We start from the raw sequence: 14,314 nt of genomic DNA, 5'->3' as shown, positions 1-14,314 counted from the left end.
GAAGCCATTATGAAATGGGAGGAGCTATAATCAGTGTTCACTATGATCCCTGAACTCCAAACCACTGAGCTGTGCAAATACACTGTGCAATGGAGGAAACCCAGTCACTGCTGACCACACCCACTGACACAACATGGAGGAAACCCAGCACACGGCAGAGGAGACTTATATACCCTTCCATCTCTGACATGGGGAGGAGGGGCACCTGATTAACCTCTTCACTCCCAGAGACACCTCGCTCCATCCCTCCGTCTCTCCTTCATTCCCACCTTTGTTCTCTCTAATAAAATACTAATAACAACCACAATAATACCAAAACTACTACTTATAATAAAAATATGTCTACTACTAAACATAGTTATAATAATGAATAAACCACTACTACTAATACTACGTATAATAATAATAATAATAATAATATGTATACTACTAATACTACGTATAATAATAATAATAATAATAATAACATGTATACTACTAATACTACGTATAATAATAATAATAATAATAATAACATGTATACTACTAATACTATGTATAATAATAATAATATGTATACTACTAATACTATGTATAATAATAATAATAATATGTATACTACTAATACTATGTATAATAATAATAATATGTATACTACTAATACTATGTATAATAATAATAATAATATGTATACTACTAATACTGTGTATAATAATAATAATATGTATACTACTAATACTATGTATAATAATAATAATAATATGTATACTACTAATACTATGTATAATAATAATAATAATATGTATACTACTAATACTATGTATAATAATAATAATAACATGTATACTACTAATACTATGTATAATAATAATAATAATATGTATACTACTAATACTATGTATAATAATAATAATAATATGTATACTACTAATACTATGTATAATAATAATAATATGTATACTACTAATACTATGTATAATAATAATAATAATATGTATACTACTAATACTACGTATAATAATAATAATAACATGTATACTACTAATACTGTGTATAATAATAATAATAACATGTATACTACTAATACTATGTATAATAATAATATGTATACTACTAATACTATGTATAATAATAATAATAACATGTATACTACTAATACTATGTATAATAATAATATGTATACTACTAATACTATGTATAATAATAATAATAATATGTATACTACTAATACTACGTATAATAATAATAATAACATGTATACTACTAATACTGTGTATAATAATAATAATAACATGTATACTACTAATACTATGTATAATAATAATAATAATAATAATAATATGTATACTACTAATACTATGTATAATAATAATAATAACATGTATACTACTAATACTATGTATAATAATAATAATAACATGTATACTACTAATACTATGTATAATAATAATAATATGTATACTACTAATACTATGTATAATAATAATATGTATACTACTAATACTATGTATAATAATAATAATAAGAATAATATGTATACTACTAATACTATGTATAATAATAATAATAATATGTATACTACTAATACTATGTATAATAATAATAATAATAACATGTATACTACTAATACTATGTATAATAATAATAATAACATGTATACTACTAATACTATGTATAATAATAATAATAACATGTATACTACTAATACTACGTATAATAATAATAATAACATGTATACTACTAATACTGTGTATAATAATAATAATAACATGTATACTACTAATACTATGTATAATAATAATATGTATACTACTAATACTATGTATAATAATAATAATAACATGTATACTACTAATACTATGTATAATAATAATATGTATACTACTAATACTATGTATAATAATAATAATAATATGTATACTACTAATACTACGTATAATAATAATAATAACATGTATACTACTAATACTGTGTATAATAATAATAATAACATGTATACTACTAATACTATGTATAATAATAATAATAATAATAATAATATGTATACTACTAATACTATGTATAATAATAATAATAACATGTATACTACTAATACTATGTATAATAATAATAATAACATGTATACTACTAATACTATGTATAATAATAATAATATGTATACTACTAATACTATGTATAATAATAATATGTATACTACTAATACTATGTATAATAATAATAATAAGAATAATATGTATACTACTAATACTATGTATAATAATAATAATAATATGTATACTACTAATACTATGTATAATAATAATAATAATAACATGTATACTACTAATACTATGTATAATAATAATAATAACATGTATACTACTAATACTACGTATAATAATAATAATATGTATACTACTAATACTATGTATAATAATAATAATAATATGTATACTACTAATACTATGTATAATAATAATAATAATAATATGTATACTACTAATACTATGTATAATAATAATAATAATATGTATACTACTAATACTATGTATAATAATAATAATAACATGTATACTACTAATACTATGTATAATAATAATAATAACATGTATACTACTAATACTATGTATAATAATAATAATAATAACATGTATACTACTAATACTATGTATAATAATAATAATAATAACATGTATACTACTAATACTACGTATAATAATAATAATATGTATACTACTAATACTATGTATAATAATAATAATAATATGTATACTACTAATACTATGAAATAATAATAATAATAATAATAACAACATGTATACTACTAATACTACGTATAATAATAATAATAATAATAATAATAATAACAACATGTATACTACTAATACTATGTATAATAATAATAATAATAATAATAATATCAGTCATACTACTACTACTAACAATAATAATAATAATAATAAAAAAATAGGACTACTACTACTAACAATAATAATAAAAAAAAAAAGGACTACTACTACTAACAATAATAATAATAATAATATTACTGCTATTTCTACCACTATTACTACAACTAATATTACTGATGATAAATACAATAATATGTATACTAATACTAATAAAAGAAATAATAATAATAATAATAATAATAATTAAAACATACTACTACTAATAATAATAATAATAAAAAAAGAAATACTACTACTAATAATTACAAAATTCTACTACTAATAATAATTATGATAATAAAATACTACTACTAACAATAATAATAATAAAATACTACTACTGCTATTAATAAAACATAATAATACTGTAATACTGGTGCTAGTAATGCAGAAATCCTTGTACTGTGAAGGATCAGCACAGCACTATACATGATCCTTCTACCAGTAATAAGCACAGTGTTTGTATTTCTCCAATTCTCCTGTAGCTCCTTCCCTCCTCCGGCCAGCAGGGGTCTCTGCAGAGTTCGGATCCCGGAAGTCCCATCCCTCCGGCCGCCCCGTACAGAACGCTTATCCCACCAGTACCGGAAGCGGGCGGTCCTTTCTATTCAGACGCAGCCATGGTGAGGAGTCTCGTCTGTGTTTCTGGTGTCCAAATCCGGCTTCATCCTCGGTGATGGCGGCCTGTGTGTGGCAGCCGGCCTGGCGGGGATGTAGAGCGGATCCCGGGGGGGAGTAGTGGGGCTCTATTGGGGGTGGTGGGCCCCAGGGGAGGCCTGTGGAGGGGTGGTGGGCCCCAGGGGAGGCCTGTGGAGGGGGGACCAGGCCGCAGGTGGATGGGGGAAGGGAGGGAGTCCCGGGGAGTATATCGGGCCTTGTAGAGGAGTTGGGGGGGCTCGCATTGTTTTGTTGGGGGGGGATAGAGTTGTACAGTCACTGGGCTCAGGAACCTGTATGTAGGTGAATGTGGAATTCTCTGCAGGTGAATGTTCCTGGTTATGGCGCCTTGGAGGGATTTCCCCCCCAGAGAATGTGGGGGGGGGGTCACATTCCCTGCCCCCTGTGTATACATATATATCCTGTGTGGGGGGTATACGGCCGTTGTATAGAAGAGGACCTGTCTTGTGTACCTGTTGGGCCTCATTCACCCCGTCGGCCTGCGTTCTGCTCCGGTATCACATGCCCTGCCCCCCCCCCCCGTGGTGTGTGTTGGTTGAGGCGCTTTTTTTAAAAACTTTATTAAAATGTCGCCACATGACACTTTATTCCATGTGTGTGGCGTTGTGCTGCGCTTTTACCTGGCGCCGCCGCCGCACATGTACAGCGCTTAGAAAACTACGGCTTTGTGCGCGTCCCTTCGAGCGATTCTTTTGGGACCTTGTGATTGTGCGGCGTGATCCGCCAGGTGCTTGCATGCAAGTCACCCCCCCTTCTAAATGCGTGGGGGGGGGCACAACTGCTTGTCTTTGACGGGTCAAGGGCATGCGGAGTGCGCTCACAGCGGCTCGCCCATAGACCTGTTAGTTTCTTTTGGGTTTTTTTTTTCTTTTGCTGTGTCCCCATTGGGGAGATTTCCCTTCACTTCCTGTCCCATAGACCAAACAGGAAGTGAGGAAATCCCTCCTAAGGCTAGATTCACATCTGTGCGGGTGGTGCCGCTGCGGATCCGTGCAGCCACACAGAAGAATGCGGGCCCGTGGGGGGGGGGCGTTAATTCTAATGGCACGCCGCCCGCACTGGAAATTGAAACTGAGGTTCCCCTACAGGCTGCGTTTTCAGAATTCTTCCCTGCGTGTCCCGGGGCACAGGAGTCTGTTGAAATGAATGGGCTCTCATGCCCACGCAGACCGCAGGAACACAGATGTGTGAACCGGGTCAGTGTGGGAATCTAAAAACTAGTGTCCCCACTAGGAGATTTCCCCTCTGTTCCTGTTCTGGGGATTAATCAATATTTGTGATTCTTTCACTTTTGGTAATGGTCACATGACCACGTAGGGGGATGGGCTAAAGGAGAGCTAAAGACCATTTATTTTATATTTCGGATGGAGGAAGGGAAGGTTATAACCGGTCAGGTTTTTTTTCCCGCCATTAAGGAGATTTCTGTTCACTTCCTGTCCCGTAGCCAAACAGGAAGTGATGAAATCCCTCCTAATGCCAGCCATACATGGTTCGAAATTCGACCAATTTTTTTTTCTTTGTCCAAAAATCAGACTTAAGAATAATCGGCCAATTTTCGCTCTGTTGGGTCAATGGCACCGGCTGATTTTCGTGGTTCCTCCCCTTTTCGGTGATCGCATGTTGGAAAATTTGGGAAAAACTACCGATTTTCAACTCGATGGTCAAATCGTACGATCGGTTTTCCGAAAAGAATGTGCACATGAGCCACGACCTGGAAGGAACAGAAGTCTCGCCTGTTATATGGGGTGAACTCTATGACTTGGTCGGCCGATTTTCGAAATCATTGATGGCGCCATCGGATTACCGAGCGAGCGTTTTCGATTTTTGTTCGGAAAATCGTTCGGAATTCGACCTGTATATGGCCTGCGTAAGGTTAGGTTCACATCACCGCCTTTTGCGCGGGCGAGAGAGCCCATTCATTTGCCCCATGACACGCAGGGAAGAAGTCCCAGCACTTCGGAAAACGCAGCCCACAGGGGAACCTCGATTTCCAGTGCAGGCGGTGCGCCATTAGAATTGAAGGCGCCTGCCCGCGGATCCGCATTCCTCCATGTGGGTGGTACGGCTGCATAGATTTTTGTTCGGATCCGCAGCTGCACCACCCGCACAGATGCAAACCAGAGGTAAGTGTGGGAATCCAAAAACTAGTGTCCCCATTGGAAGATTTCCCCTCTTCCTGTTCAGGTGACAACCCAATTTTTTTTTTATGACATAATGGGCAGAGATAACAAGAAAAACCTGATGGGTTCTAAATCCTCCACCATGTTGCAAACAAAAAAAAAAACGTTTTGCCCTTAGTTATACTTTTAATGTTCCATGTTCTATCAAACACTAAAAAGAAAAAAAAGCACAATGTAACACAGTGAGAGGGGGGGGGGAGTTTATCCAAACTGGAGCAGCTGTGATTGGCAGCCAATCAGCTTGGTCAGTGAAAGTGGAACTACACCGTCCTATCCTTTTACATTGAGCCTTGGTTCACACTAATGCGGCGTGGGAAACGCAGCGAGTCCTGTGCGTTTCCCGTTTTGCAGTTGCACGGCGTCTCTGCGATTTGGTACAGACGTCCGTGTTAAATTTACGAAACAAGATCGCAAAACGCAGTGCGATTACCAGATTTCGCATGGCCTGGGTGTGAACCCCCACCACGCGATGCGATACAGGCGCGGGACAAAAAGGGGCCTGTGCAAATCGCATGCGACGCCCCGCATCAGTGCGAATCGAGGAAGCTGCCGTCCTGGCTTCTTTTTAACCCCTTGGTGCCTGGCGCCTCCCGGCCCTTTAAGGGTTTCAGAAGCCGGGAGGCGGGGTTTAGGGTCATGTGACACACCGTCACATGATCGGGAAAGGTCCCGATCGAAAGAGGAGATGGGGACCTTTCCGTGAGTACCGCAAATGTGCGGCCGCTCGCCATCTAGGCCCAGGCGCCATCTAGGCCGCACATTTGCGTTCCAGGTCACGGCTCACGCTTGTATTCTTTCCGGAAAAACGATCGTACGATTTGACCATTTGTTGAGTCGAAAATCGGTCGTTTTTCACAAATTTTCCAACATGCCCGATCACCAGAAAGGGGAGGAACCACAAAAATCGGCCAGTGCCATTGCCCCACTAACTGTGAAAATCAGCCGATTATTCTTCGGTTGATTTTCGAACTAATAATCGTTTGAAAATCGACACGTGTATGGCCGGCCTAAAACTGGAGCGCTCAGAATCTGGTGCAGCTGTGCATTTCAGCCAGTCAGGTTGTAGCAATTAGTTCCTTTGTTGCCGGGAAGAAATGTTGCAGCCTGGAAACGTTGTAGCAGTTACAGTTCCTTTGTTGCCGGGAAGAAATGTTGCAGCCTGGAAACGTAGCAGTTACAGTTCCTTTGTTGCCGGGAGGAAATGTTGCAGCCTAGAAACGTAGCAGTTACAGTTCCTTTGTTGCCGGGAGGAAATGTTGCAGCCTGGAAACGTAGCAGTTACAGTTCCTTTGTTGCCAGGAGGAAATGTTGCAGCTTAGAAACGTAGCAGTTACAGTTCCATCGTTGCCGGGAAGAAATGTTGCAGCCTGGAAACGTAGCAGTTACAGTTCCTTTGTTGCCGGGAAGAAATGTTGCAGCCTGGAAACGTAGCAGTTACAGTTCCTTTGTTGCCGGGAAGAAATGTTGCAGCCTGGAAACGTTGCAGTAGTTACAGTTCCTTTGTTGCCGGGAGGAAATGTTGCAGCCTGGAAACGTTGCAGCAGTTACAGTTCCTTTGTTGCCGGGAGGAAATGTTGCAGCCTGGAAACGTTGCAGCAGTTACAGTTCCTTTGTTGCCGGGAGGAAATGTTGCAGCCTGGAAACGTTGCAGCAGTTACAGTTCCTTTGTTGCCGGGAGGAAATGTTGCAGCCTGGAAACGTAGCAGTTACAGTTCCTTTGTTGCCGGGAAGAAATGTTGCAGCCTGGAAACGTAGCAGTTACAGTTCCTTTGTTGCCGGGAAGTTGCAGTCATGAAAATGTTGATGTTTCTAGAATGTCAAAGGATTGGTTTCGAAGGCCTCATTCACACGGGCCTATCCATCCGTACGCTGCGCACGGGGCCGTCTATGCCCACACAGGTGTGCTTTGCACCTGCGTGCATTCATTCCCATTCACGTCTATTGGGATGCAGTGGCTGCAGGGACACGGTTCCCATTTGTCAGCTGTGCAGATTCACGTGCGTGCCCCACGACCACAGACAGTGTGCGTTTTTGGAGACACACACCCAACACAGCTGTCAAATTGGGACCGGCGGGTAGGTTTGTTCAACTGCTGCGTCCTGGCAGACGTTCTTGGGACGCCCACGTGAATGGGGCCGGAATTGCCGTTCGAATGACTTTCTGCAGTGACAGATTTGCTAACTTCTATAGCTACTCCTCTTCTCCGTCTGATGATCACCGCACACTAGAGATGTGCAGCTCCATAGACCAGCTCTGTAATTGCAGCTACAAGTCGCCGTGTAATAAGCAGAGGGAATTGTCGCTGCTACAAAGTTCTCATTGAGAGCTGAAGAAACTACTTGGCTGAGAGGTGAAACGTCGTCCGTATTACAGGACAAGTCCGGGTGAATGTGGCCTAAATCTACCACCTGAAACAGGACCTGCTTTAGGTTTTCTATGAAGTCTAATTGATCTCAGTGTGTCTTCTAATGGCTGTTCTCTCTCTCTCTCTCAGGCTCGTGGACCCAAGAAGCACTTGAAGCGTGTTGCTGCTCCCAAGCACTGGATGCTGGATAAGCTGACGGGTGTCTTTGTGAGTATCCGGTAGATGATGGGTTTATTGTTGGTTATACACCCCAGTCATCCTGTGCCTTAAAGCGGAGCTCCACCCAAAAGGGAAAGTTCCACTTTAATGCTTCGTCCTCCGCTCCCCATTAAGGATTAGCACCTTTGGGGAGCGGGTACCCGAATTTGACAGGTAGCTGCTCCCACTTCCGCTGCGATCGTCTAAGGCAGGGCTTGAAATTTTCACTCGCCTGCTCGCCAATGGCGAGTGGAAATTATGGTGGGGGAGAGTGTGTCCCCCAGGGGCGTCTTGCTGAGCAGGCTCGGAGCTCAGGCCGGATCTGTCATTGGCACTGGGAGCTCAATAGCTGAGCGCAGTGAAAGCAAAGCAAGGAGTGTGTGCTGTGCTCTCTGCCTCCCCCTAGAGTGCAGTACCCGGATCTGTGAGTGAACAACGAAGTACTGCAACTTTTTATGGGGGTGTGTGTATATGTGTGTGTTTGTGTATGTACGTACATGTGTGTATGTACATGTACCTGTGTGTATGTACATGTCTGTGTGTGTACAGGTTTCTCTGTTTGTGTGTGTCTGGGTATGCATGTACAATTGTACATGTGTGTATGTACGTACATGTGTCTGTGCCTATGTATTTCTGTGTATGTACATGTATCTGTGTGTATGCGTGTCTGTACGTGCCTGTGTGTGTGTACATGTGTCTGTGTGTGTGTGTGTACATGTCTGTGTGTGTCTGGGTATGCATATACAATTGTACGTGTGTGTGCCTGTGTGTGTGTGTGTGTGTGTGTGTATGTACATGTGTCTGTGCTTATGTATTTCTGTGTGTATGCGTGTCTGTACGTGCCTGTGTGTGTGTACATGTGTCTGTGTGTGTGTATGTACATGTCTGTGTGTGTCTGGGTATGCATATACAATTGTACGTGTGTGTGTGTGTGTGTGTATGTACATGTGTCTGTGCTTATGTATTTCTGTGTGTATGCGTGTCTGTATGTGCCTGTGTGTGTATACATGTGTGTCTGTGTGTGCGTATGTACGTGTGTGTGTGTACAGGTGTCTGTGTGTGTTTGTTGGTGGCTATTAACTGAGGCCTGGCTAGTAGCTCAGGACTTGAAATTTTAAGCCCTGGCCTAAGACGATCCAAGGTGGAAGTTGTCCTCCTCCCTGTAGTCTGGGACACACGACAGGTCACAGAAGACTACGGGGCCATTCACAAAGCGCAGCGCTTCTCGTGCATGCGCAGTGGGCACTGGGCTGTGAAGCCGCAAGCTGTCACAGCCGGGCGCCCACACTGAAAATGCCGGCACCAGGGAGAGAAGACGGCCGGTGAAATCAGCCGTGGTGAAGACCGTAAGGGACAGGTAAGTGGCTGTATTTTAAAAGTCAGCAGCTACAGTTTTTTTTAGCTGCTGACTTTTATTTTTTTTTTTTTAAGTGGAACTCCGCTTTAACCTTTCCCTGCGGGCCACGGCGTCCCTGTTCTGAACACCATGAAAGATCAGGCGATCACGTGACCACTGATTTGGCTGTCGCTGTGCTCGTACGATTGGGAGCCGGTTGCACATTCTACCAATCAGTGGTTACATTGAGCTGTCTTTCACAGCACGCTCCCAGCACAGAAAGCTGTATCCAGCCAGGCACATGTGCAGAGTTGGAGGTCGTCTTTTTGCTTCTGCACGTTAGGCAGGCATAGACCCTAATTGGATGACACCTTTTTAAATAACCACCTCCCGTCCTGTATATAAACGGCCGGACGGTGGCAGTGCAGGGGCGGGCTGCCGTTCATAAATGGCGCCCACCATTTTGGATTGTGTGCACTCCCAGGGAAAATCTGGAAACAGTAATTAACCACTTCCAGTCCGGACACTTTCACCCCCCTTCCAGTCCGGACACTTTCACCCCCCTTCCAGTCCGGACACTTTCACCCCCTTCCAGTCCGGACACTTTCACCCCCTTCCAGTCCGGACACTTTCACCCCCTTCCAGTCCGGACACTTTCACCCCCTTCCTGCCCAGGCCAATTTTCAGCTTTCAGTGCTGTTTGACAATTGCACGGTCATGCAACACTGTACCCGTATGAATTTTTTAGCATTTTTTTTGAGACAGATAAAGCTTTATTTTGGTGGTATTTATTCACCGCTCGGATTTTTTTTTTTTTTTTTTGCTATATAAATGAAAAAGTCCAAAATTTTTGAAAAAAGTGTTTTTCTTATAAAATTTTGCAAATAAATAATCATAAATCTTGGCCAAAATGTATTCATCTATCTTTTTAGCAAAAAATATTATTTTTAAAAACAAATGTTTAAATTTTTCTTTTTTTAATATTTTTTTTTACATATTGTCACCCTAGCAGTACAGCATCACCATGGTGACACTGTACTCCTTGTGGGGGGGGGGGGTTATGAAGGTATTTTTTTTTTTTTTTTTTTTTCCCTTACACTGATTGCTTTTACACCCATAAAGGCTGTAAAAGCAATCATTTCTCCTCTGGCAGCATTCCTGCAGCCATTGAGAAATACTGTGAGAGCTGTGATTGGTCACAGCTTGTCACATGGTACAAGGCTGTTGTGAATAGCCCTGTACCAGGTGATCTCTGTGATCATTCAGATTTCACACGTAGTAAGCAATGATGTCAGAAGTGACATCTTGCCTTACTACTCTGCATGTGATCACTGATTGGCCAATCAGTGATCACATGATCGGGACCTCACACAGAGATCCCGTATGACGATCTGTGTTTGGAGGACACAGCGGGCACCGGATCGCGGTGCTGCGTGCTCCCAGGAGGCTGGGAGGCAGTTTATAAACGTCCACCCACCCCTGCACTGCTCCCGTTTGGCCATTTTATATACATGGGCCGGGCTGTTAAAAATGGATTTTATTGCTGGAAATAGAACTTAAAATCTTCTGTTGTCCTGCAGGCTCCACGTCCGTCCACTGGTCCCCACAAGCTTCGAGAGTGTCTGCCTCTGATCATCTTCCTGAGGAACAGGCTGAAGTACGCTCTGACCGGGGACGAGGTGAAAAAGATTTGCATGCAGCGTTTCATTAAGATCGATGGCAAGGTCCGCACAGACATTACATACCCCGCTGGGTTCATGGGTGAGTACAACAGTCACTTTATTACTTGCCTTAAAGGACGGGTCCACTGCCCCACCCCTGGGGCTGCGAGTTGGTGTAGGAATGGGCAGCAGCACACGGGATATTTGCAGAGGGCATTTAGAGCATAAAGCGAATGCTCTGTTTAGCTGCCCATCGGTGGATCAGAATTCATCCTGTACAGCAGGGACTGGCCACATTTTGATTCATGTATGTCCATGCCTATTTGACACACAAAGGCCCGGTTAGGCATGTCAATGTGTTGTCAGGCATATTGTAACCGGGCTTTTTTTGTGGCATTGGTGCAGTAAAAGCTTCTTTCTGGCACCTCCACCAAACAGCTCATTTTTGTTCGAGTATCACCGTATTGTACTCCTTAACCTCCCTGGCGGTGTTCCCGAGTGTAGCTCGGGGTAGAATTTCTATACCAAGAACGGTAACCCCGAGCTACACTCGGGCTTACTATGCAGCGTTCTCTGGGGGTCCCTGCAGCACTTACCTTGTCCTTCGCTCCCACGATGGGTCCCCTGCAGTGTCCCCGTCCATCTCCTCCGGCGGATGCCGGCATCTGACTTCCGTGTTCCGGTCCCCGTGACGTCGGAACGTTCGGGCGGCGGAACCGGCGAGAAATTTGAAATTTTTAAAAAATGACATTTTTGCTGTCATTGCTTTTTCACTGCATTTCACATACATTTTGTCCCCACTGCTTTGTCCTGTGCCCTGCCTGCATTTTGAATGTTCTTTCTGCCTGGAAACTTAGAAAAGTCCATGGCGGCCAAAAAGCGTCCCTTTACATCAAAAGCGGTTTTAGAACAGCGATAGTAAATCAGAACCACTTGCAGAATTGAGTGATAATGATTTGTGGGGAAATTCGTCATCAGACACTGAAAACGATTTTGCGACTTTGCTCAGCGATGTGCGAATTTGCCTCTGTATTTCAAATTTCAGTGTTTTTGGTTTGATTATATTATTGAATTAAATTTATTATTATTATATTATTATTTTTTATGATTATTTATTAAATTATAATTTATGATTTCGTGTTTCAAGTTTTATCATATCCGGAATGTTTAATAGACTCTTTTTCGGATAGATTTCAGTGAGTTATTCCTAAAAATTACAGCCTACAATTAAAAACTACATATTTCCATGCAAAAAAATGGTACCGCTTTCAGCACAAAATTCCTGACATGATCATACCGCCAGGGAGGTTAACCACTTCCTGTCCGGACACTTTTACCCCTTCCTGTCCAGGGCAATTTTTAGCTTTCAGCGCTATCACACTTTGAATGACAATTGCGCGGTCATGCAATACTGTACCCATATGAATTTTTTACTATTTTTTTGAGACAGATAATGCTTTATTTTGGTGGTATTTATTCACCGCTGGGATTATTATTTTTTTTACTATGTAAATGAAAAAGTACAAAATTTTTGAAAAAAAGTGTTTTTTTAAATAAAATATTGCAAATAAATAATATTTCATCATAAATCTTGGCCAAAATTTATTCCGTTATTTTTTTAGTTAAAAAAAAAAATCCAAATTAGTTTATAACCAAAAATTATAATTTTTAAACATTTTTTTTACATTTTTATTTTATTTTTTTATATTATTTTTTATTTTAATTTTTTTTTCTACATACTGTCACCCTAGCAGTACAGTGTCACCATGGTGACACTGTACTACTTGTGGGGGGTGATGAAGATTTGTTTTTTTTACACTGATTGCTTTTACACCCATATAGGATGTAAGAGCAATCATTTCTCTTTCTCTCTGTCTGCATTCTTGCAGTCATTGAGAATTACTGGGTGAGCTGTGATTGGTCACAGCTTGTCACATGGTACAAGGGTGTTGTGAATAGCCTTGTACCATGTGACCTCTGTGATCATTCACAGATTTCACACATAGTAAGCAATGATGTCACAAGTGACATCTTGCTTACTACTTTGCATGTGATCACTGATTCGCCAATCAGTGATCACATGATCGGGACCTCGTACAGAGGTCCCGTCCGACGATCGGTGTTTCACTGTGTCCGGAGGACACAGCGGGCACCGGATCGCGGTGGTGCGCGCTCCCAGGGAGCGCGCACAGCTAGAAAAGGCAGGTGCCGTTTATGAACGGCAACCCGACCCTGGACTGCCACCGCCCTGCCGTTTATAAACAGCAGGCGGACGGCAAGAGGTTAAAAACAACCACACCATCTTTTTCCAGAGCAGCCTGGATTTCTTTTGAGGTTGCCTGTGGGGTTTTTCTTTGAATCCCGGACAATTCTTCTGTCAGTTGTGGCTGCAATCTTTCTTGGTCTACCTGACCTTGGCTTGGTATCAAGAGATCCCCGAACTTTCCACTTCTTATTAGGTGATTTAACAGTACTGATTGGCATATTCAAGGCTTTGGACATCTTTTTATGTCCTTTTCCATCTTAACAAAGTTCTATTACCTTGTTACGCAGGACTTTTGACAGTTGTTTTCTGCTCCCCATGGCTCAGTGTCCAGCCTAGTCCGTGCTTCCATGTAAGAGCTAACAAACTCATTGACTATTTATACACTGACACTAATTGCAATTTAAAAAAATCACAGATGTGGGACATTAACCTCTAATTGGCATTGTAACCCGTGTGTGTCACCTTGTGTGTCTGTACCAAGGCCAAACATTCCAGGGGAGGGAAACTTTTGATCCAGGGGGCGAAGACTTCTGATCCGGGCCATTTGGGTGATTTCTGTTATGACTTAAAAATGAGCCAAACAACTATCTGACCGTAAATGGCTTCGTATGATCATCATCCTTCAATAAAAGAGCATTTTTTGGCATGATCAGTCATATTTTCAATATCAGTGCCAAAATTTCACAATTTTTGCCAGGGGATGCAAACTTTTGAGCACAACTGT

At 40.8% G+C, this 14,314-nt stretch overlaps 1 protein-coding gene across 1 annotated transcript in view; it reads left to right on the top strand.

The window, feature by feature from the left end:
* The first annotated feature begins 3,430 nt into the window (after positions 1–3,430).
* RPS4X (ribosomal protein S4 X-linked) overlaps positions 3,431–14,314 on the top strand; it is a 32,061-nt gene continuing 21,177 nt past the window's right edge. The window contains exons 1-3 of the mRNA XM_089654083.1: positions 3,431–3,529; positions 8,259–8,336; positions 11,244–11,424. Of these exons, the coding sequence (XP_089510209.1) occupies positions 3,527–3,529; positions 8,259–8,336; positions 11,244–11,424 (262 nt within the window). The 5' untranslated portion in view covers positions 3,431–3,526. The remainder of the gene's footprint in view (positions 3,530–8,258; positions 8,337–11,243; positions 11,425–14,314) is intronic.

Source organism: Staurois parvus, unplaced genomic scaffold, assembly GCF_062004578.1.
Source record: "Staurois parvus isolate SC_StPar_1 unplaced genomic scaffold, SC_StPar_1.0 ptg000739l, whole genome shotgun sequence".
NCBI lineage: Eukaryota > Metazoa > Chordata > Amphibia > Anura > Ranidae > Staurois > Staurois parvus.
Note: the sequence above shows the minus strand (reverse complement) of the source record. Positions and strands in the feature narration are given on the sequence as shown.